Raw genomic sequence first — 25,715 nt, forward strand, 5'->3', positions numbered from 1 at the left:
CATAGCAGCAAGATGTTTACTTAACTATAGTGTAACAGTTTTGTTGGTGGATCGCACTAATTGTGTCTGAATCTACCAGCTGTTAATAGAGGTTGTCCAGGCTAATATAACAAACCTGAAGCTTCTTCGTGACTGCAGACTGCCGGATCATGACAGTGCACAATTTCCCATGCAGGAGGACGGTTATGTGACTTCATATATGTAGTTTACATAACTGGACTCATTATGTTTCTTTGTTCTCCTCTATTGAGAGAAGAGGGCTGAAAATAATTGGCATGTCCGCTAGCTAAAAGCTCTGCTATTGTCAGTACCCCTTTAACCCCTTAACGACCGCGGGCAGTAAAATTACGTCCTAAATGTCATGTTACTGCCCACGGTCCTCCGGCGGCAGCATGCCGCGATCGGCGCACATCTCAGCTGATTTTCACAGCTGAGATGTGTGCCTGCTAGGCACGAGCAGAATCGTTATCTGCTCGTGCCGATTAATCCCTTAAATGGCGCTGTCAATACGTGACAGCGCCATTATAAGCGTGATCGCGGTAAACTTTTACTTACCGCCCGATACCGGAAGTCACGTGACGCGATCACGTGACTTCCGATAGTTGTCATGGTAGCACAGGGTCATGTGATGACTCCTGTACTACATATGACTTGCTTTCACTTTCGCTGTGCCAGCGGCACAGCAAAATAGAAAGAGAGCGTATCTGCTGTTTACAGCTGTGTAGCTGTGATCAGCAGATACTGCAGAGCGATCGGATTGCTGATCGCAATAGCCCCCTAGGGGGACTAGTAAAATAAAAAAAAGTAAAAAAAAAAGTTTTAAAAAATTAAAAAAAAACCTAAAAGTTCAAATCACCCCCCATTCGCCCCATTGAAAATTAAAGGGTTAAAAAAATATACACACTTTTGGTATCGCCGCGTTCAGAAACGCCCGATCTATCAAAATATAAAATCAATTAATCTGGTCAGTATACGGCGTAGCGGCAAAAAATTCCAAACGCCAAAACCACGTTTTTTTGTCGCCACAACTTTTGCGCAAAATGCAATAAGAGGCGATCAAAACGTAGCATCTGCGCAAAAATGGTACCGTTAAAAACGTCAGCTCGAGTCGCAAAAAATAAGCCGTCACTGAGCCATAGATCCCGAAAAATGAGAACGCTATGGGTCACGGAATATGGCGTAAAACGTGCGCCACTTTTTTCGGACAAACTTCCGATTTTTCTTTAACCCCTTATATAAAAGTAAACCTATACATGTTTGGTGTCTACGAACTCGCACTGACCTGAGGCATCACACCCACACATCAGTTTTACCATATAGTGAACACAGTGAATAAAATCTCAAAAACCATAGTGCTATCACACTTTTTTTGAAATTTTTCTGCATCTGGAATTTTTTTGCCGTTTTCCAGTACACTATAGGGTAAAACTGATGGTTTCGTTTAAAAGTACAGCTCGTTCTGCAAAAAATTAGCCCTCACATGACCATATTGACTGAAAAATATAAAAGTTACGTCTCTCAGAAAAAGAATGGCGGAAAAAAAACGGAAAGCGAAAAATTGGCCGGTCGTGAAGGGGTTAAGATGTTTGATGTCACCGGAATATCACAAATCGGATAGAAAGAATTTTTATATCCTCTTCATTTCCACTACAGTCTCTTCTTCATATTCATTCAAGCCAAATGTAAATTAATGGGTGGAATGAATGTAGCCCAGACCTTTGATCAGCTGTAAAATATACAGTGGGGATCAAAATTGGAGAACAATGTATGATCACTAGTGATGAGCGAGTACTAAAAAGCTCGGGTGCTCGAAGCTCGGGCCGAGCCTCCCAAGATACTCGTGTACTCGGCCCGAGCACCGAGCCCAATGTTATCCTATGGGAGACCCGAGTATTTTTGTGAAATGACCCCCCGGCAGCATGTAGAAACCCTAAAAATGTCACAAAAGTCTCAGAAGAGTGCTCAAATGACATGGCATCAGCATGGGGAAGACCCCTTGAAGCATTTATCACTCAAAAGTCACAGATGTGAACAATTTTGTCCGAGTTTTACGCCATTTTTACGGACTCACCAGAAAACCTTCCAAAATGACACCAAAATGAATTTTCATGGCGGAAATGTTAAGGGCACATACCCAATAGTGAGATAGAGCTGGTGTATGTTACTTTTTGAGATTAATACATGAAAGATTTTACATGAAAACCTTGTGTGGCACTCCGATGTCCAAAACGCACGTTTTGTGCTTTTTACTAGCGATGTCGGTCATTTTTTTTTTTTTATTCTATCTCCCTCAGTCCGTCGGTCTGTCTCTCTCTGTCTTGTCTGTCCCCCTCTCACAGTCTGTCGGTCAGTTCCCCCCCTCTCTCTTACTTACCGTTCCCCGATCACTGCCGCGGCGCTGCACAGCTGTTCAAACTCCGGTGGCTTTTCCTCTTTTGAAAAAGCCGGCCGCTCATTAAACAATCTCCTATTCCCTGCTTTCCTGCTTTTCGGCGCCTATGATTGGTTGCAGTGAGACACGCTCCCACACTGAGTGACAGCTGTCTCACTGCAACCAATCACAGCAGCCGGTGTGTGTATACTGTGCAGTGAAATAAATAATTAAATAATTAAAAAAAACGGCGTGCGGTCCCCCCAATTTTAATACCAGCCAGATAAAGCCATACGGCTGAAGGCTGGTATTCTCAGGATGGGGAGCTCCACGTTATGGGGAGCCCCCCACCCTAACAATATCAGTCAGCAGCCGCCCAGAATTGCCGCATACATTAGATGCGACAGTTCTGGGGCTGTACCCGGCTCTTCCCGATTTACCCTGGTGCGTTGGCAAATCGGGGTAATAAGGAGTTAATGGCAGCCCATAGCTGCCACTAAATCCTAGATTAATCATGTCAGGTGTCTCCCCGAGATTCCTTCCATGATTAATCAGTAAATTACAGTTAAAAAACACACACACCCGAAAAATCCTTTATTAGAAATAAAAAACACTAACAAAGTCCCTCATTACCAATTTATTAACCCCGACAAACCCTCCATGTCCGGCGTACTCCACAGTCCTCCAGCGTCGCGTCCAGCTCTGCTGCATGGAAGTGACAGGAGCTGCAGAATACACCGCCGCTCCGGTCACCTCCACGCAGCTAATGAGATGAGTATAGCGATCAGCTGAGCTGTCACTGAGGTTACCTGGATCCAGCGGTGGATGCAGCGGTGGCCGCGGGTAACCTCAGTGACAGCTCAGCTGATCGCGCTACTCACCGCCGCTCCAGTCAGCTCCATGCACCAACTGAGGTGAGTATAGCGATCAGCTGCTGTCACTGAGGTTAATCGCGGCCACCGCTGGATCCAGCGGTGGCCGGGAGTTACCTGACTGACAGCAGCTGATCGCGCTATTCCCTTCATTGGCTGCGTGGAGCTGACCGGCGGCTTTTACTATTTCGAAAAAGCCGGCCGCTCATTAAACAATCTCCTATTCCCTGCTTTCCCCGCCCACTGGTGCCTATGATAGGTTGCAGTGAGACACGCCCCCACGCTGAGTGACAGGTGTCACACTGCACCCAATCACAGCAGCCGGTGGGCGTGTCTATACTGTGCAGTAAAATAAATTAATAAATAATTTAAAAAAAACGGCGTGCGGTCCCCCCCCATTTTAATGCCAGCCAGATAAAGCCATACGGCTGAAGGCTGGTATTCTCAGGATGGGGAGCTCCACGTTATGGGGAGCCCCCCAGCCTAACAATATCAGTCAGCAGCCGCCCAGAATTGCCGCATACATTATATGCGACAGTTCTGGGGCTGTACCCGGCTCTTCCCGATTTGCCCTGGTGCTTTGGCAAATCGGGGTAATAAGGAGTTAATGGCAGCCCATAGCTGCCACTAAATCCTAGATTAATCATGTCAGGCGTCTATGAGACACCCTCCATGATTAATCTGTAAATTACAGTAAATAAACACACACACCCGAAAAATCCTTTATTAGAAATAAAAAACACACACATATACCCTGGTTCACCACTTTAATCAGCCCCAAAAAGCCCTCCATGTCCGCCGGAATCCAGGATGCTCCAGCGTCGCATCCTGCGCTGCTGCATAGAGGTGACCGGAGCTGCAGAAGACACCGCCGCTCCGGTCACTTCCACGCAGCAAATGAGGTGAGTAGCGCGATCAGCTGAGCTGTCACTGAGGTTACCCGCCGTCACTGGATCCAGTGACAGCGGGTAACCTCAGTGACAGCTCAGCTGATCGCACGGCTGTCTTCATTAGCTGCGTGGAGGTGACCGGAGCGGCGGTGTCTTCTGCAGCTCCTGTCACTTCCATGCAGCAGAGCTGGACGCGACGCCGGAGTCCGTGGAGTACGCCGGACATGGAGGGTTTGTCGGGGTTAATAAATTGGTAATGAGGGACTTTGTTAGTGTTTTTTATTTCTAATAAAGGATTTTTCGGGTGTGTGTGTTTTTTAACTGTAATTTACAGATCAATCATGGAAGGAATCTCGGGGAGACGCCTGACATGATTAATCTAGGATTTAGTGGCAGCTATGGGCTGCCATTAACTCCTTATTACCCCGATTTGCCAACGCACTAGGGTAAATCGGGAAGAGCCGGGTACAGCCCCAGAACTGTCGCATATAATGTATGCGGCAATTCTGGGCAGCTGCTGACTGATATTGTTAGGGTGGGGGGCTCCCCATAACGTGGAGCTCCCCATCCTGAGAATACCAGCCTTCAGCTGTATGGCTTTATCTGGCTGGTATTAAAATTGGGGGGACCGCACGCCGTTTTTTTTAATTATTTATTTATTTATTTTACTGCACAGTATAGACCCGCCCACCGGCTGCTGTGATTGGGTGCAGTGTGACACCTGTCACTCAGCGTGGGGGCGTGTCTCACTGCAACCAATCATAGGCGTCTGTGGGCGTGGAAAGCAGGGAATATGAGATGGCTGTGTACAGAGCACAGCGCGCCGGCCGGTATAAAGGCTCGGTCACGCTGTGCAGGCCGGCCAATCACTGCAATTCCACAACTAACAGGGCTGTGGCATTGCAGTGGTCTGCCAGCCAATCCCTGCATGAGGGCTGGCTCTCAAAAGAGCGCCAACATGCAGGGATGAAGACCACGAGTAAAGCACGAGTATTGCAAAATTACTTGGTACCCGCCGAGTAGCCCGAGTACAGTGATACTCGTGCGAGTACCGAGTAGTAACAAGCATACTCGCTCATCACTAATGATCACTTGTTTTTTTCAGAAATAGTGTATTCTACATTGATCAATATCTGAAGTTGTTTTTTTTTATTTTGTTTTTTTTTTTGTAAGGAGTACGCCATGCCACTAGAAGTGTTTTACAAAAGATCCAAAATTTATCAACATAAAACCTTTATTGTGCCCAAAACGTGATAATCATAATTATAGAACAGCAATGGTTGTAGCACAGAAAAATATTATAACTACATTTTCTGAGAGTAACAGTCACCAATCAGTAGAAAGTCTACAGGCCTTTTCTTTGAATTACTTTAGCTCTATTATGGCCACAGGACATCACCTGTCTTTCACACTGCTCTGGTGTGATTTTGGTGCACTCTTCTTCCAGTCTCTTCCACAGTTCTTTGACTGTTGTGGGTTTCTTGGCCATAACTTTGTCACGAATTCTCACACTTGCGAGTCCCTACACTAAATTATCAAGAAAAAAACACATGGAACTATATCAAAAAAGAAAAACCTACCAAAGGTGCCAGACCAGATGATGTCTGCACAAACAGAATGTGGTAAACCTTCCTCTTGAAGGCGGCCGCAGCCCAGGTGCAAGATGCTGATGTCACAGCCACTCAACTCATTCAACCTAGAGAAGAGGGGAGCGGCTGCTTAGCAAAAAACTTGCCCACTAATAAGGCTTGCACTGGGAGCCCGTCAGATAGGTGTGATGCAAAATGTCTGAACTGTGACCTATAGATGACACCAGAAGCCTAGGTCAGGCGGGCTAATCAGCACTACGTGAGTGCATCTCACAAAGATCAGCGAGATGCACAGTGTCTGAATTGTGGCCTATAAATGATGCACAACACTAGGCCATGCGGGTCAGTTAGCACTATAAAAGTACATCACACATGACAGGCTCACCAATATACAACCTAAAATCAAAAGGTCCACACACATCTTGCAAAAATGGATAAAATGTGCCATACCTTAATTGTGAGATATTAGTTGATATTTTCGTGCAAAATATGGACGCTCGCAATCCACGTCACGGATTTTCACACTTGTGAGTCCCTACACTAAATTATCAAGAAGAAAACCACATAGAATTATATAAAAAAAAACCTCGCAAGTGTGAGAATCCGTGATTCTAATGTCCGCTCACACTCCCTGCCCCGACTTTCCCCCTCCCCCATCACTCGGTCACCCCCTTACTCTGCTCACCCCACCTCGCCACATGTACTCACCTTGGGCCTCCGCTGCTGTGGGCCGTTATGTCTGACAGTACAAGCTGCCGAGGACGCAAGTCTGAGGCGAGTGCATGCGATTGGGAGCGGTGATCGTAGCTGACAACTGCAGCCTGAGCGGCACTGCACTACCGATCACCCCTCCTCGCCACATGTCACCTCGGACCTCCGATCCTGGCCGACAGCACAGTATTTGGAGGTGCAGGATACAGTGAGGCACTGGGACACAGTCAGCGAGCGGTGGGGCACTGGGACACTTTAGACCTATTAGGATCACTTTGCGGCCAACATCAAAATGACTCTGCACTGTGATCCTAAACTTCATCTTCCCTTATCCTTTTGGAAACACCCAGATTGGGAGGGGGAGGTGACATCACACAGGAGAGCAGATTCCGCCCACTTTTACTGCAGCTGTAATGTGAGCTAGTTCTACAGTAGCTCTGCTGCAGGATTTCAGCAGCTGCTCCCCCTAGTGTTTAAGAGTTGCTGCTTTACACACAACAATATTGCTAGCGATCTCATTAGCGATGTGACATGCCAGATCGTAGATACGATTTGCCGAGATAGCACATAGGTCGTTTTGTGGCCGGCGCTATGAAAACGACCTATGTGCGATCTCAACAAATCGTATCTACGATCTGGCGTGTCACATCGCTAACTAGATCGATAGCGATGTCGTTGTGTGTAAAGCACATGAAAACGACCTATGTGCGATCTCAACAAATCGTATCTACGATCTGGCGTGTCACATCGCTAACTAGATCGATAGCGATGTCGTTGTGTGTAAAGCAGCCTTAAGCCTCAAGCCTTGCCGACTTTTTCCTTCTGTGCACGGTCCAAAATCTAATGGTCTCCGTGGAGCAGGTGAGCTGGATACATCTTTTCTCTGACGCCTCATTGGGGGACACAGGACCATGGGTGTTATGCTGCCTATCCATAGGAGGACACTAAGTAGATGCAAAAGCATAGCTCCTCCTCTGCAGTATACACCCCCTGGCCGGGCCAGGCAAGCTCAGTTTTAGCTTAGTGTCTGTAGGAGGCACATCTTTCAAGGTTTTGTTATTTTTTGAGGGCGACGGTTTCCTTTTGGGACCAATCTCCCAATACCATCAACGGGCGGGAACGCGGAGTGCTGCCTCCACGTACTCCCTCCTGCGACGCTGGATCCTGGGCTGCCTTTTACTGGATAACGGGTCACACAGACACCAATTTTCCAGAGCCCAGGGCAGAGGCACAATTCCTCAGCCCCTCTTTGCAGGCTCTGAGATGAACATTGTACGTGTGTGGCCGGACACAGGGAGAAAAACTGTCACAGCAAGCTGACTCTGCTATTTCCACTGCCTGGACTTGAGGCAGTGTTAAGGTGAGATTCCCCCTGACTGGTTTCCCAGACAAAGGGAGAAAACACAGTACAGGGAAGGCTCCCAGCACTACTGAATTCACAGTATTTTATTATGAGAAAGTCCCTTGCTGATTGCAAGGAGTAGAGCCCCAGGGATCCTGAACACAGTGTTAATTTTTTCTCTAGCTGCGTGCTGTCTGGAGGAGGGGGAAGTCCCTCGCTGTTTGCAGAAAATCGTGCACAGATAATTTACCGGTGGCGGTGGGAGGACCTAGAGCTCAGGAACTCACACTGTTTATTTGCTCTAGCTGCATGCTCTGATTGCAGTAAAGCCGGCAGAGATAATCCACGGTGACAAGCTGTGTGCTGACTGAAGGGAGGGGGACAAAAACTGTCACAGAAGCTCCCTTCCCGTCGTTTTTTTTTGCTACCGACAGCAGGGGGGCACACTGACTTCTCTTGGCGCTCTTTTAGCGCTAAGCCCCGCGGGCCGCGATAAGCACCAACCCCCCCCCGGAAAGTGTACGAAGATCTCCACAGAACGTACTCCTTCCTGAGGACGCAGGGCCATCAGCTGATTCTGGTGAGGTACTTGCTTCACTTGTAGCTCTGCTGACCATTGCTCCCCCTCCTGGCATACTCCCATTAGGAACACGCAGAATACTAAGAGCGCTAAGGCTCACATAGTCTACTATTCACCCTGCACTGCTTACCACGCTGAGCTACCACGTAAACACACCTCTTCTCTCTGTGAGTCCTGTGCCCCTATAGCCCCTCAAGACCCGCCACCACTGCCGCAACCGTCAGCCCAGAGCCTAGGGCTCCCAGCCCACCGGAATGGGCACAATTTCTGTCCCAATCCATGGAAAAACTGTCACAGAACCAGGTTCTGGCTATGCAGTGGCGTCCCCCACACCCTTCTGGGCCCCTGGACGGAACGCAGCCTGAGGATACCCCTATGGAGGATCCTTCTGAGGTAATCCGGGCACATGCTTCACTGGTTGCAGGGATCAGGAAAAGAGCACACGGCCGGGTGTCTCCAGCACTCTCTCATGGCCCCCATGGCTCTCCCTCGGGAGCACACAGGGCAGGCTCTCCCACACGCCCCACAGCTTCTGAAGAACTGGAGGAGGGAGAATGCTGTTTGTACCAGGAGGATTCCTTTGTTTCATCACCCCCAGATGATCAAACTGCAGTGGACTCCCTTATAGCAGCAATCAACCAAACTCTGCATGTGGAGGATCCCCCATCCACTACCACTGACCATGCGGTCTCCTTTAAGAGGGCAAGGAAACCCCAAAAGGTTTTCGCTGATCACCCAGAGTTTCAGGATATCCTCACAAAGCAAAGGGAGAAGCCTGACAGGCGCTTCGGTAACCGAAAACTCATGGAGTCCCGGTACCCTTTTGTCTCACCTGCCCCTAAGGGCTGGGCCGATCCGCCCTCGGTCGACCCCCCCCCCCGCCCGGTCTCCCGCCTTGCCACAAAGACGCTCCTGTCTTTACCCGATGGTTCCTCCATCAAGGACCCGACAGACAGGTGGAGCACCTCGCCCGCTCTGCTTTTTGAGGCTGCGGGTTCCTCCCTCTCGCCCTCCTTTGCCTCTGTGTGGGTCGCATAGGCGATCTCGGTCTGGGCAGAATCCCTTAACACTTCGTTTGAGGAATCCCAGTTCACTCATACCTTCACAGAGATAACAGCTCAAATGCCGCTGCGGCGGAGTACCTCATGCAGGCCTCCATATACGCTACTGCCTGCGCAGCGTTTGCCGCCTCAAATACCATAGCCATCCGTAGAGCTCTCTGGCTCCGACAATGGCGAGCGGACTCTGCCTCCAAGAAGTTCTCTCACGGGCCTTCCATTTTTTCCAGTCCGATTGTTTGGCGAACGTCTGGACAAGCTCATTTCTGACGCCACGGGAGGAAAGAGTACCTCCCTCCCCCAGTTGAAGTCCAGGACGACCTTCACCAGACGTCCAGTGTCCTCGTTCCGCTCCTTTCGGAACTCATTTGGTTTGGTCGACATCCCGTGCTGTCCCCGCCACCAGCTGCGGACTACGCAGGGACCGACCTTCTCAGCTCTCCCCGAAACCCACTTCGTCATGGCAGCCTAGACCGAAACAGTCCAGGACTAGGGAGACTCGTCCACGACGTTTTCCCCCCTCATGACTCCTTCGGCGCCCCGGAAGACATACTCATTGTAGGAGGTCGACTGCGGCTCTTTCAACACATCTGGGCTGCCGCCTCAGACGACAAATGGGTGCGAGGCCTTGTGTCTTCCGGTTACCACATAAAATTTCGGACCCGACCCCCGAGTCAGTTCTTTCTCTCAAACCCCCCAAAGACTCGAAAACGACGCAAAGCTTTTTTCTCAGCAATCCACTCGCTCCACACAGCAGGAGTGATAGTACCTGTCCCGGACGACGAGAAGTTCAGGGGGTTTTATTCCAACCTCTTTGTGGTCCCCAAAAAGGATGGGTCAGTTCGACCCATCCTGGACCTCAAACACCTGAACAAACATGTGCACGTACGGAGATTCAGAATGGAGCCCCTTAAGGTCCATTATTGCATCCATGGTCGAAGGGGAATTCCTCGCCTCCATAGATATCAAGGACGCGTACCTGCACATACCCTTCGCCCCAGATCACCAAAAGTTCCTCCGCTTTGCAGTTCAGGACTCCCACTTTCAATTCGTAGCTCTACCCTTCGGACTTGCCGTCTTCACCAAAGTCATGGCAGCCGCCATGAGCGTCCTTCACGCCAGGGTAGTAGTTGTTCTCCCTTACTTGGACGACCTCCTCATCAAGGCCCCCTCCTTCCGCGACTGCTCAACCAGCGTACAGATCACTGTGGACACCCTATCCCGCTTAGGGTGGCTAGTGAATCTAGACAAATCATCCCCGATCCTATCACGATCCATCACCTTCCTGGACATGTCCCTGGACACCCGTCGGGGCTTGATCCATCTCCCCCTGGACAAGTTGATCGCTCTTCAACGAGCGGTACGCTGCCTTCTACGTCCTCCGTCTCGCTCCGTTCGATTCGGCATGAAGGTGCTCGGCAGGATGGTGGCGGCTATGGAAGCAGTACCCTTTGCTCAACTGCACCTCCGTCCACTGCAGCTAGCCCTTCTAGCGGCCTGGGACAAGAGCCCCTTCTCCCTGGACAGACATTTTCACCTGACGCCTTCAGTCAGGTACGCACTCCGCTGGTGGCTTCGGTCCTCATCCCTATCGATCCTTTCTCCCAGTGAACTGGCTGGTCCTGACCACGGACGCCAGCCTCCTAGGCTGGGGAGCAGTGTACCGGTACCACACTGTTCAAGGACGTTGGACGCCCCAGGAGTCTTCCCTACCCATAAACATCCTGGAAATCCACGCGATCTTCCTCGCGCTCAGGGCGTTCTGCCCTCTGCTAGCGGGTCGTCAGATTCGAGTCCAGTCGGACAATGCGACAGCTGTAGCCTATATCAATCGGCAGGGGGGCACCCGCAGCAAAGCGGCTTATCTCGAGGCCCACAAGATCGTCAGCTGGGCCGAATCGACGGGGTCAGTGATATCAGCGGTACACATACCGGGGGTAGAGAGCTGGGCAGCAGACTTTCTAAGTCGCCAAGGCCTGGCCGCCGGAGAATGGTCTCTCCACCCAGAAGTGTTTCTACACATCTGCACTCGCTGGGGCACACCAGACGTGGATCTAATGGCCTCAAGGTTGAACGCAAAAGTACCCGCGTTCATAGCCAGGTCACGTGACCCGCAGTCCATCGGCGCGGATGCTCTAGTCTGCTCCTGGCACCAATTCCGCCTGCCTTACATATTTCCACCTCTACCCCTGCTGCCGCGGGTTATCAGGAAGATCAAGGCAGAGGGAGTCCTAGTGATACTGATAGCACCGGACTGGCCCAGGCGCGCCTGGTACACCGAATTAGTACAAATACTCGCAGACGTACCGTGGCGCCTTCCAGACATCCCAGACTTGCTGACCCAAGGGCCCATTTCCCATCAGAACTCCAGAGCCCTGAAGCTGATGGCATGGCCATTGAGATCTGGGTATTCACAAGAGCGGGATTCTCCCCCGCGGTCATTTCCACCATGATCAGCGCCCGAAAGCCTGCTTCATCCCACATTTACCACTGTACGTGAAAAATCTTCCTTTCATGGTGCAGAGAAGCTAACGTCCAGCCTATTCCTCTGGCCATCCCTAGAATTCTCGACTTTCTACAGTCTGGCTTGCAAGCGGGGTTGGCTCTCAGTTCCCTTAAAGGGCAGGTCTCAGCGCTCTCAATCTTCTACCAATGCCACCTGGCTCAAAAACCGCAAGTCAAGACCTTCCTCCAGGGCGTTTCCCATCTAGTTCTCCCGTACAAACGGCCGCTGGACCCATGGGACCTCAGTCTCATTCTGGACGGTCTCCAGAGGTCTCCCTTTGAACCCCTCAAGGAATCCTCCCTTGCTCTTCTGTCCTGGAAGGTAACATTCCTGGTAGCAATTACAGTCAGGGCCAGAAATATTTGGACAGTGACACAAGTTTTGTTATTTTAGCTGTTTACAAAAACATGTTCAGAAATACAATTATATAAATAATATGGGCTGAAAGTGCACACTCTCAGCTGCAATATAAGAGTTTTCACATCCAAATCGGAGAAAGGGTTTAGGAATCATAGCTCTGTATTGCATAGCCTCCTCTTTTTCAAGAGACCAAAAGTAATTGGACAAGGGACTCTAAGGGCTGCAATTAACTCTGAAGGCGTCTCCCTCGTTAACCTGTAATCAATGAAGTAGTTAAAAGGTCTGGGGTTGATTACAGGTGTGTGGTTTTGCATTTGGAAGCTGTTGCTGTGACCAGACAACATGCGGTCTAAGGAACTCTCAATTGAGGTGAAGCAGAACATCCTGAGGCTGAAAAAAAAAAGAAAAAATCCATCAGTGAGATAGCAGACATGCTTAGAGTAGCAAAATCAACAGTCGGGTACATTCTGAGAAAAAAGGAATTGACTGGTGAGCTTGGGAACTCAAAAAGGCCTGGGCGTCCACGTATGACAACAGTGGTGGATGATCGCCGCATACTTTCTTTGGTGAAGAAGAACCCGTTCACAACATCAACTGAAGTCCAGAACACTCTCAGTGAAGTAGGTGTATCTGTCTCTAAGTCAACAGTAAAGAGAAGACTCCATGAAAGTAAATACAAAGGGTTCACATCTAGATGCAAACCATTCATCAATTCCAACAATAGACAGGCCAGAGTTAAATTTGCTGAAAAACACCTCATGAAGCCAGCTCAGTTCTGGAAAAGTATTCTATGGACAGATGAGACAAAGATCAACCTGTACCAGAATGATGGGAAGAAAAAAGTTTGGAGAAGAAAGGGAACGGCACGGGGGCGTGGCCGGAGCTTCATGGAGCAGGACGTGTAGGGACTGAGCTCCTTCACCCGGGAGTGAAATAAGCCCATTTGCATCAGCTTGGAGTGCCCAGGATGGGGAAGAGAAAGCCCCTAAAAGCTGCCAGGGACCAAGGAACCCCAGCGCCGCTCACCCTGGACTCCTATCTGTTAAAGGAGCTGCCAGGAGAGCAAGACCGGGAGGACGCTAAGATGGCGGAGGCGCCACATCCCCTGCCCCCTCAAGCTGCTGCGGCTCCAGGAGACATGGGAGACAGCGGACGGAGGGAGCCGGAACACACCGCAGACGGAGGAGGAGGTGAGGGGTCTGGAGAGGTCGGCGGCGCGAGTGAAGACAGAGAGGAGGAACCAGCAGGTGCCGACAGGAGGGGACCGGACCTCGTGGCAAAGATGGCGGCGGCGGCGGAGGAGCGGCACAGCGACTCACCTGCTCGCGACCGGGACTGCGGGGAAGAAGCTGAAGTCGCACGCCCACAGACTGCAGGACCGGGTAGGAAGCAGACGTTCTCCCTAGAGGCGAGCTCCGGCGGTCGCATAGTGATAGGGGAAATGCCGCTCCTCCCCCCACTGGAGATCCTGGAGAGCGGTGGCGGCTGGAGTCCGTCGGCACTAGCTGTGGAGCCGCAGGGGGAGACCGGTGGCTCAGCGTGGGGCGATGAGGCTGGGGACTGGGGGAGCTCTGGAGGTGGGATGATGGACAGCCTGATGGGGGACGGGGGAGAGGCACATGGCAAGGCCCGGGAGGCCAGGAATGAGATCCGGCAGTCTGCAACTCTTTCCCAGCCTGTCTGGGATGACTCAGATCCTCATAGCGGTGCCCCCCTTTCCTCCCCACCGGGACCACCAATATTACAAAGTGCGACTTACACCCCAAGGCCTCAAAGGCACCAGAAAGCAACGGGGGAAGCAGGGCCAAAGAGCCCAGTCCCTGTATTACAATATAAGGAGCCCTCTAGGACCCCACTGAGTCCACCTGATGGAGTGGCTTCCAGGAGGGGGCCACCGGGAAACCTGAGTGCTGAACCTGTGCCTCTGCAGCCTGCCTGTCCTTCAGCAGACTGGTGGGAATTTGTACGTCAGCTCCCTACAAAAACGGACTTCCAAGCACTTATTTCTGAGGTAAAAGATACCTGCAGGTCTGAAATAGCGGCGGTCCGACAAGATGTGATATCTGTCTCTAAAAGAATAAACCAGTTGGAGACTGACCACAATGATGCTAGAACAACCATTCGCCACCTCCAGTCCCACGCCTCCTCCCAGGCAGACGCCATAAGAGAATTACAGCGTCACATTGAAGACCTTGACAACAGAGGTAGACGCCATAATATAAGGGTCAGAGGTGTGCCAGAGGCCCAAGTAAAGGAGGACATTACAAAAATTCTGCAGACCATATTTAATTCACTCCTTCAGCGCCCTCCTGATAGCCCAATTCCTATGGACAGGGCACACAGGGCTCTGCGCCCCAAAAATTTGACAGGGAACCCGAGAGACATTATTTGTCATATTGTGGACTTCCAACTTAAAGAGGAAATAATGTTCAGAGCACGACCGCCAAAACAAGCAATGTACCGAGATGCTAAGATTCAATTGTTTCAGGATCTTTCATGGCTGACGCTACAGCAACGGAGGGCCCTCCGTCCACTACTGTCATCCCTAAAGGCTAACAATATCCTCTATAGATGGGGGTTCCCGTTCAGTCTGTCGGCGCGACGGGGGGAGTCGTCGGCCAGCCTTAGGACCCCTGCGGATCTGGAGTCTTTTTGCCGGATATTCGACCTTCCTGTCCCGGACCTGCCAGATTGGACTCTGCCCCAACAGATACAGCAGCTCCCTCAGACCTGGCAACCGGCTGCGGCGGCACGTAAACGGCGACCTAGAGGCCCAAGAGCAGAAGGACCTACCTGATGGCTTTTTTCCGTGACTTTATAGTCATTTTTTGATCCTATATGGAAATTCCAGGTGGTCAACTGATTTGCTTTTACTGCTTCCCATTTCCCGGGGACATCCTCCTGTACACAAAATCCCGGGGGAGGGGGGGTTTAGATCCCTGGTCCGGTTTGTGAAGTTCCACCACTGACCCTTCTGCAGAGTCGTACCAACTGTTTCGCACTTTGGTTTATAGTGCGGGTTATAGTTAGTGAGGTATTTTTAATTTGGTATAAAAGTAAGTCGACTCTGCTGGTGGGGTAGTGGACGGTCGGGGTTGAATCCATACCCTTAGTACATAATTGGAGAGTTTATATTTTTTTGGTAGAACATAAGTATGTTTTGGTTTATTCTTTCTTGTTCTGGTTGTACTCACAGATATGCAATTCACTATAGTAGAGGCGCTCTGTCCCGGAAGAATCCAGGGAGTATAGCTACCATACACATCGAGCGACAGTCACAAACGCTAGCCCTGACATTAGCTTACTTTAAGGTACTGGGATGGCTACGTTGATGAGCCTTAATGTGAAGGGGTTGAATTCCGATGTTAAAAGGAGGCTGGTGCTTCAGGAGATGTGAAAATCACTGGCGGATGTGGTGTTCCTGCAAGAGACACACTTCACCGAAAAAAGTTCTTTTAACTTTGCCCGCCATTGGTTTCCTCAATCCTTTTCAGCTACAAATACAAAAAAGAAAGCTGGGGTGGCTATACTAATTTCTCGCACTTGCCCGCTTCAAGTGAGTAAGTGGGAAGCAGATCCCTCAGGTCGCTACCTGATCATCCAGGGCACGCTGAATGGGATGAAATTAGTCCTATGTAACCTCTATGCTCCAAATTCTAACCAGGTTAGATTTGTTTCCTCGGTCCTTTCACGCCTCCCGTCAGATCGGGGGGTTTTTCACATTATAAGAGGGGACTTCAATATGGTGTTTTCACATAGAGCCGATAAAATGCTAGCACCCTCGCAATCCACAAACTTGAGTAGGCCATCAAATCTCTCTACGGGATTTCGCAAGTTGATCCATAAATACCACCTATTTGATCTGTGGAGAATTGATAACCCGACAGCAAGACAATACACTTTTTTCTCACACCCTCATAATTCCCACAGCCGAATAGACTATTTTTTTGGTAATGTCCTCACGCTTAGAACACTCAGACAAGCACAAATAGGCAGTATCACGTGGTCAGATCATGCTCCCTTAATACTACACCTTAACTTAACAAATGTTCCCATAAAAAGAACCCATTGGAGATTAAATGAATCCCTACTCACTAACCCCACTTCTCGAGAGTATATCTGTAAGGCTATACAGAATTACTTTGCGGAGAACTCTCAGACCCCGCCATCTTTCCCAGTGATATGGGAAGCCCACAAGGCGGTTATTAGAGGGGAGTGCATAGCTATTTCCTCCAGGCTCAAAAAGGACTCACAGCACCTTTACCGTCAATGTGAAACAGACCTCCGAGCAGCGGAGGAACACCTTCGCATCCGCCCCTCTAAGACCCGCCTGAAAGTGGTAATAGACCTCAGATCTAAATTAAAAGAGATAGCGCACGAGAAAATAGAAAAGCTATTGAGATACTCACGTCAGAAGTATTATGAGTTTGGCAATAAGCCACATACGATGCTGGCCAGAAGGCTCCGGGACCAAACAATAACTTCCGCACCAAGCGCCATAAAGGACACTATGGGCACCCCTCATTATGATCCCGCAAAGATTGCACAACTCTTTCACGCATATTATACATCCCTGTACTCTATTCCTCCGTCACTACCAATGTCCCACCCGGATAGAACAACAATTATGAATGACTATTTGGCTGAATGTCACCTTCCAAAACTGTCCCAGGAAGCTCTGGAGGATCTTAATCGAGAAATAACCCCGGATGAGATCCATCAGACCGTTAAAGACCTCCCAAACCACAAGGCCCCAGGCCCAGATGGGTTTACTTACCTATATTATAAAACCTTCCTGGGAGAATTGTCGCCTCATTTGACTCACCTTTTCAATCTCTTTATGAAGGGTGAGGACATCCCAAACACTTTTCTACACTCTTATATAACTGTTATACATAAAGCTGGTAGGGATCCCATGGATTGTGCGAGCTATCGCCCGATCAGCCTCTTAAACTCTGATCTTAAAATATTCACCAAATTGTTGGCAGACCGTTTAAATAACTGGATTCCACAGCTGGTCCATAAGGACCAAGTAGGTTTCGTTCGCTATCGGCAGGCGGGGGACAACACCAGAAGGGTCTTGGATTTGGTGGAGGTGGTAAACAGGGAGGGAGTGGAGGCACTTCTTCTGGGACTAGACGCGGAGAAGGCTTTTGACAGGCTGGATTGGTCCTTCATGTTTTCTGTGTTGGGCCACTTCGGCCTGTCGGGCCCGTTTATCTCAGCCCTGCGGGGCTTGTATTCCCTCCCGGCGGCAACGATTCGCCTCCCTCATGCACACTGCAATCCCCTGCCGATTCGGAATGGAACTAGGCAGGGCTGTCCTCTGTCCCCTTTGCTATATGTTTTAAGTATTGAACCACTGGCAGCACACATTCGACTTAATCCGGACATTGGGGGGGGTCAAAGTTAGGGACAAATCTTTTAAAGTGGCCCTATTTGCAGACGACGTCCTCCTGTCTCTGACTAACCCCGCCATTTCCTTGCCAAACTTACACGCAGTACTCACACAATACGCTAGACTCTCGGGCTATAAACTTAACTCCGACAAAACAGAGGCTTTGCCGCTTAACATCCCAGAAACTAAATTACAGATCCTTAAACAGAACTTCAAGTACTCTTGGCGCTCAGACTTCCTACGATATTTAGGAGTCAAAATTACCCCTAATTATAGAACATTGTATCAGGCTCATTTCCCGCCTCTGATACGCGAAGTGGAAAATAGCCTGAAAAAGTGGTCATCACTTCAGATCTCTTTCTTGGGTAAAATAGCTGCAATTAAAATGTCAGTCATCCCTAAATTTCTGTACCTGTTTGAAACACTTCCGGTGCGGGTTCCCCTGGGGGTATTGAAAAAAGTCCAATCAAAACTTTTGCAATTTATATGGCACTCAGGAAGACACCGCATCCCGGATTCAGTACTATGCGCACCACGTACAAAAGGGGGCTTGTCGTGTCCGAATCTTAGGCTTTACTACTATGCCGCACATCTGCGTAGCCTGGCGTCATGGACGACCCTACCGGCTTTTAACAGGTGGACGGAGATAGAGAAGCTTTGGTTGGCACCTTTCCACCCTAGCTCGCTAATATGGGGACGCCCTAGTGACACCCCCTCCAGAGAACTCCTGGGTCCGATGGCGTTTACGGGAGAGGTGTGGCGGCAGTGCAGAATGAAGTTCCAGCTGGCCTCGCAGTCTTCCCTGCTGACTCCTTTCTTGTTCACGCCACATCTGACAAAGGGCATGAACTCGGAGGTGACGGGGCAATGGGTGAAGGCGGGGCCTATACTGTTTCCGGGATCTGGTCAACCCGGGTACGCTGAAATTGAAACCATTTTCGGATTTACGATACCAACACAACCTACCCCTCCGCCTATTTTCCTCATACCAACAGATATCACATTTTTTCACAGATATTATGGGTCGGGCGGAGGTGCGACGTCCCACAGCATTCGAAATTCTTTGCTCGGGCAGGACTTCAACCAGGGGACTGATCTCGGCTATCTATAACATTTTGATAATGGGGGACCAGCCGGAAGCACTGAAGCATTCATATATGAAGAGATGGGAGGGATGGGTTGGGCGCCCCCTTTCAGATGCACTCTGGTCAGTTATATGGGCTAGGACATTTAGGTCCTCGATTAGCACTCTTTATAAGGAAAACCAAGTAAAGATCCTCATGACATGGTACCACACACCAGAACTCCTGAATAAATTTAACCGTACATACCCAGATGTGTGTTGGAGATGTGGCCTTGGGGGAGCATCCCAATACCATATATTCTGGACATGTCCGCTCATTGGGGGCTTCTGGGAGGAGGTGGAATCCTTGATTGGCAGATTGGTGGGAGGTAGTGTGACCAGAGATCCGGTAGTGTACCTGCTGAATGCCCTTCCATCGTCTCTAAGCAAACCTGAACTAAAGCTTTTACTCCATGTCCTTACTGCGGCCAAATGTCTAATTTCACTGTTTTGGAAAAGAGTAGCCCCGCCCTCAGTCTCAGATTTATATGCCAGAATAAAGGATGTCAGGAATATGGAAAGGTTGACAGCACAGCTCCATAATACAATGGATAAGTTCATAGTGACATGGTCTCTTTGGGATGCCCTAGTGGACACATACCAGATGTAAGATGAGGCATGAGAACGACGGGTTAGATACTCGGGGGTCGGACGGATACCAGGGGATATCTTCCATCTTATACTTGGCGCTTGGAGTGTTGGTGATATGTTCGATTAATGAGCATGCTTGTGAAATGGTACATTTATTCATGTAACTGCATATCTGTGTATTTTTCGTTTCGTTCTCAATGTATAATCTGTTTTAAAAATCTTTTTCAAAATAAAAAGTTGAATAAAAAAAAGAAAGGGAACGGCACATGATCCAAGGCACACCACATCCTCTGTAAAACATGGTGGAGGCAACGTGATGGCATGGGCATGCATGGCTTTCAATGGCACTGGGTCACTTGTGTTTATTGATGACATAACAGCAGACAAGAGTAGCCGGATGAATTCTGAAGTGTACCGGGATATACTATCAGCCCAGATTCAGCCAAATGCCGTAAAGTTGATCGGACGGCGCTTCATAGTACAGATGGACAATGACCCCAAGCATACAGCCAAAGCTACCCAGGAGTTCATGAGTGCAAAAAAGTGGAACATTCTGCAATGGCCAAGTCAATCACCAGATCTTAACCCAATTGAGCATGCATTTCACTTGCTCAAATCCAGACTTAAGACGGAAAGACCCACAAACAAGCAAGACCTGAAGGCTGCGGCTGTAAAGGCCTGGCAAAGCATTAAGAAGGAGGAAACCCAGCGTTTGGTGATGTCCATGGGTTCCAGACTTAAGGCAGTGATTGCCTCCAAAGGATTTGCAACAAAATATTGAAAATAAAAATATTTTGTTTGGGTTTGGTTTATTTGTCCAATTACTTTTGACCTCCTAAAATGTGGAGTGTTTGTAAAGAAATGTGTACAATTCCTACAATTTCTATCAGATATTTTTGTTCAAACCTTCAAATTAAACGTTACAATCTGCACTTGAATTCTGTTGTAGAGGTTTCATTTCAAATCCAATGTGGTGGCATGCAGAGCCCAACTCGCGAAAATTGTGTCACTGTCCAAATATTTCTGGACCTAACTGTACATCCATCAGACGGGTTTCGGAGCTGGCAGCACTCTTGCCGCAAGCCTTTTCTGAACTTTCACCAGGACAAGGTGGTCCTGCGCCCCCTTCCGGATTTTCTTCCAAAGGTTCCTACCCCGTTTCATTTGAATGAGGACATTGTTCTGCCTTCCTTTGACCACACCCAGTTCATAGGGTGGAAAGGTCTCTGCATTAGTTAGACCTCGTCAGAGCTCTCAGATATTACATATCCAGGACAGCCCCCTTTAGGAAAACGGACTCTTTGTTCTTCATTCCTGAGGGGCCTAAGAAGGGACAGGCAGCTTCAAAGGCGACTCTGGCTCGCTGGATTCGCTCTGCGATCCAGGAAGTCTACAGCTTGCAACTCAAGCCCATTCCTAGTGAGCTGCGGGCTCATTCCACGCGAGCAGTTGGCGCTTCGTGGGCCATTCGGCATCAGGCTTCAGAGGAACAGGTGTGTAAGGCTGTGACCTGGTCTAGCCTACATACGTTTTCAAAGCATTACAGAGTCCATACCCAGGTTTCAGCTGAGGCAAATCTGGGTAGGACAATTCTGCAAACGGCAGTAGAGCACCTTCTCTCAGTAGGTTCTCCAGGCTGTCTGGGACTGGTTCCTAGTCCTTGGGTTGCGTTGTCTTGTTTTTATTTTTCCCCACCCATGGACTGCTTTAGGACGTCCCATGGTCCTGTGTCCCCCAATGAGGCGTCAGTGAAAAACGGATTTTTGTGTACTCACCGTAAAATCGTTTTCTCTTAGCAATCATTGGGGGACACAGCACCCACCCTATTGCCCTGTTGGGCCTTGGTTCTCTCAGTACCTTATTTGGTTATGACTCTTTTTTTTTTTTTTCTCATGTTCTTCAGTTGAGGTAAGTTTTTACTGGCTTTTTCTCCTACTGCTTGTGTACTAAAACTGAGCTTGCCTGGCCTGGCCAGGGGGTGTATACTGCAGAGGAGGAGCTATGCTTTTGCATCTACTTAGTGTTTTCCTATGGATAGGCAGCATAACACCCATGTTCCTGTGTCCCCCAATGATGGCTAAGAGAAAACAATTTTATGGTGAGTACACAAAAATCCGTTTTTTTCTCTGTTTACATTTTTTCAGTAATTGAAAAAAAAATTTTGACAACAACTTCCCTTTAAGGTTTAAACTAAAAAATATTATAAAATGTAACTCCGAGTTTAGTTTACCTTTTTAAGCTTGGCTCTGTTTTTCTTTGATCCAGAAGCATGTTTACTTGTGGTTTTCACCTTTTTCTCTCCTGAGTTACAAGTTCTTTTTGCTGTTTGCAGTGGCCGTTACTTGCATTGCTTGGTTCAGTGAAGATCATCCATTTGCCATTGGATATGCTGATGGAAAGTTACTGATTGGAAACAGAGAACCAGTTGATAAAGGAGAAGCCATTCTCATTGATGCACATAAGGTAACTAATCCTCATGCATTGAGTGCTGGATCAATGAGGCATCTAATCCAGAATCTAAAATATTGTGCATCTTCTAGGAAATGTTTGTTTACTTGAAATGGGATCCAACTGGCCAGATGCTGCTTACCTGTGCTAAAGAAGATACTGTAAAGTTGTGGGGGAATGTAGATGGCAGCTGGAAAACTCTGTATTTTCTGACACATCCATCCTATGTCAACACTGTAGCCTGGTGTGGATTAGTAGGAAAGGCTGATAGCCCACAGCTCATGCTTGCGACGTAAGTATCCTTATTGACTGCAGTAACTTCTGCTTATTGTACATTGTACTTTAGATTATTTTGGAGCATTTATGATACTTTCTGATTCCTCATGGTTATAAAATGTGAGCAGTCTACAACTGGAAAGTTTGTGATATTATTTCTGTGAATGATTTAAAGGTATGTCTCTGTCATTTCATCGGGAGGTGGGGGCACAGGAAACCATGGGATGTATGTATGGGATGTATGTTGCTACCACTAGAAGGCTGACACTATGCAAAAAATGTTCTTCAATAGTAAATACCAACTGGAGCCAAGCTGATCACTTTTAGCTTAGTGATTATGTATTCCCTAGACGGTGGGGGCTAGAGCGATGTGCGTGGAAAGGGTGCAATGCAAAGTGTGTGGGGGGGTGCAGAGTGATTGTGTGCGTGTGTGTGAGGGGGTGTGCTGTGTGTGTGTGTGTGTGTGTGTGCGCGCGTGTGTGTATATGTGTGTGTGCACGCGCAGAGCGACGTGTGTGTGGGGGGTGCAGTGTGTGTGTGTGTGTGTGTGTGTGTGTGTGTGTGCGCACGCGCAGAGCGACGTGTGTGTGTGTGTGTGTGCGCGCGCGCAGAGCGATGTGTGGGGGGGTGCAGAGCGACATGTGTGGGGGAGGGTGCAGAGCGACGTGTGTGTGTGGGGGGGTGCAGAGCGACGTGTGTGGGGGGGGTGCAGAGCGACGTGTGTGGGGGGGGTGCAGAGCGACGTGTGTGTGTGGGGTGCAGAGCGACGTGTGTGTGTGGGGTGCAGAGCGATTTGTGTGTCTTTGTGGGGGGGTGCAGAGCGATGTGTGTGTCTTTGTGTGGGGGGTGCAGAGCGATGTGTGTGTGGGGGGTGCAGAGCGAAGTGTGTGTGGGGGGTGCAGAGCGAAGTGTGTGTGGGGGGTGCAGAGCGATGTGTGTGGGGGGTGCAGAGCGACGTGTGTGGGGGAGGGTGCAGAGCGACGTGTGTGTGTGGGGGGGTGCAGAGCGATTTGTGTGTCTTTGTGGGGGGGTGCAGAGCGATGTGTGTGTCTTTGTGTGGGGGGTGCAGAGCGATGTGTGTGTGGGGGGTGCAGAGCGAAGTGTGTGTGGGGGGGTGCAGAGCGATGTGTGTGGGGGGTGCAGAGCGACGTGTGTGGGGGAGGGTGCAGAGCGACGTGTGTGTGTGGGGGGGTGCAGAGCGACGTGTGTGTGTGGGGGGGGTGCAGAGCGACGTGTGTGTGTGTGTGGGGTGCAGAGCGACGTGTGTGTGGCGTGCAGAGCGATTTGTGTGTCTTTGTGGGGGGGTGCAGAGCGATGTGTGTGTCTTTGTGTGGGGGGTGCAGAGCGATGTGTGTGTGTGTGGGGGGGTGCAGAGCGATGTGTGGGGGGGGTGCAGAGCGATGTGTGTGGGGGGTGCAGAGCGATGTGTGTGGGGGGTGCAGAGCGATGTGTGTGTGTGGGGTGCAGAGCGATGTGTGTGGGGGGGTGCAGAGTGATATATGTGTCAGAGCGATGTGTGTGTCTTTGTGTGGGGGGTGCAGAGCGATGTGTGTGTGTGGGGGGGGGTGCAGAGCGATGTGTGTGGGGGGGTGCAGAGCGACATGTGTGGGGGAGGGTGCAGAGCGACGTGTGTGTGTGTGGGGGGGTGCAGAGCGACGTGTGTGTGTGGGGGGGGTGCAGAGCGACGTGTGTGTGTGGGGTGCAGAGCGACGTGTGTGTGGCGTGCAGAGCGATTTGTGTGTCTTTGTGGGGGGGTGCAGAGCGATGTGTGTGTCTTTGTGTGGGGGGTGCAGAGCGATGTGTGTGTGTGGGGGGGTGCAGAGCGATGTGTGTGGGGGGTGCAGAGCGATGTGTGTGGGGGGTGCAGAGCGATGTGTGTGTGGGGTGCAGAGCGATGTGTGTGGGGGGGTGCAGAGCGATGTGTGTGGGGGGGTGCAGAGCGATGTGTGTGGGGGGTGCAGAGCGATGTGTGTGGGGGGTGCAGAGCGATGTGTGTGTGTGGGGTGCAGAGCGATGTGTGTGGGGGGGGTGCAGAGTGATATATGTGTCTTTGTATGGGGGGTGCAGAGCGATGTGTTTGGGGGGATGCAGGGCGATGTGTGTGTGTGGGGGGAGGTGCAGAGCACCTTGTGGGGTAGTGCAGAGCAATATGTGTGGTGGGGTGCAGAGCGATGAGTGTGGGGGGGGGAGGTGCAGAGCCCTGTGTTGGGGGGAGGGTGCAGAGCGCCATGTGGGGGAGTGTAGAGCGATGGGGGGGGAGGTGCAGAGCCCTATGTCGTGGGGCCTGCAGAGCCCAATATGTGGTGGCGCCTGCAGAACCCTATGTGTTGGGGCCTGCAGAGCTCTATATATGTGGTGAGACCTTCAGAGCCCTATATGTGTTTGGGCCTGCAGAGCCTTATAGATGTGGTGGTGCCTGCAGAGCCTTATAGATGTGGTGGGGCCTGCAGAGCCTTATAGATGTGGTGGGGCCTGCAGAGCCTTATAGATGTGGTGGGGCCTGCAGAGCCTTATAGATGTGGTGGGGCCTACAGCCTTATAGATGTGGTGGGGCCTGCAGAACCCTATATATGTGGCGGGGCCTACAGAGCCCTATATATGCGGCGGGGCCTGCAGAGCCCTATAGATGCGGCGGGGCCTGCAGAGCCCTATAGATGCGGCGGGGCCTGTAGAGCCCTATAGATGTGGTGGGGTCTGCAGAACCCTATAGATGTGGGTGGGGTCTGCAGAGCCCTAAAGATGTGGGTGGGGCCTGCAGAGCCCTATAGATGTGGTGGGGTCTGCAGAGCCCTATAGATGTGGTGGGGTCTGCAGAGCCCTATAGATGTAGTGTGGCCTGCAGAGCCCTATAGATGTGGTGGGGCTTGCAGAGCCCTATAGATGTGGTGGGGTCTGCAGAGCCCTATAGATGTGGTGGGGCCTGCAGAGCCCTATAGATGTGGTGGGGCTTGCAGAGCCCTATAGATGTGGTGGGGCTTGCAGAGCCCTATAGATGTGGTGGGGCTTGCAGAGCCCTATAGATGTGGTGGGGTCTGCATAGCCCTATAGATGTGGTGGGGTCTGCAGAGCCCTATAGATGTGGTGTGGCCTGCAGAGCCCTATAGATGTGGTGGGGCTTGCAGAGCCCTATAGATGTGGTGGGGTCTGCAGAGCCCTATAGATGTGGTGGGGCCTGCAGAGCCCTATAGATGTGGTGGGGCTTGCAGAGCCCTATAGATGTGGTGGGGCTTGCAGAACCTTATAGATGTAGTGAGTGTGGCCTGCAGAGCCCTATAGATGTGGTGGGGCTTGCAGAGCCCTATAGATGTGGGGCTTGCAGAGCCCTATAGATGTGGTGGGGTCTGCAGAACCCTATAGATGTGGCGGGGCCTGCAGAGCCCTATAGATGTGGTGGGGTCTGCAGAGCCCTATAGATGTGGCGGGGCCTGCAGAGCCCTATAGATGTGGTGGGGTCTGCAGAGCCCTATAGATGTAGTGGGGTCTGCAGAACCCTATAGATGTGGCGGGGCCTGCAGAGCCTTATGTGTGGTTGTTATGCTGTAGTGATGAGAGGTCAGTGCTGGGCAGAATACTGACAGCCAATGAGTGTGCAGAGGGCGG

The 25,715-nt window shown here is 50.4% G+C and overlaps 1 protein-coding gene across 8 annotated transcripts in view; it reads left to right on the top strand.

The window, feature by feature from the left end:
- The window catches only part of HERC1 (HECT and RLD domain containing E3 ubiquitin protein ligase family member 1), a 408,496-nt gene that overhangs the window by 337,970 nt on the left and 44,811 nt on the right, over positions 1-25,715 (top strand). For all 8 annotated transcript variants that reach the window (XM_075345504.1, XM_075345503.1, XM_075345506.1 and 5 more), the window contains 2 exons: positions 21,724-21,854; positions 21,932-22,131. In XM_075345504.1, coding sequence (XP_075201619.1) covers positions 21,724-21,854; positions 21,932-22,131 — 331 coding nt within the window. The remainder of the gene's footprint in view (positions 1-21,723; positions 21,855-21,931; positions 22,132-25,715) is intronic.

The sequence above is a fragment of the Anomaloglossus baeobatrachus genome, chromosome 4 (genome assembly GCF_048569485.1).
Source record: "Anomaloglossus baeobatrachus isolate aAnoBae1 chromosome 4, aAnoBae1.hap1, whole genome shotgun sequence".
Lineage (NCBI taxonomy): Eukaryota > Metazoa > Chordata > Amphibia > Anura > Aromobatidae > Anomaloglossus > Anomaloglossus baeobatrachus.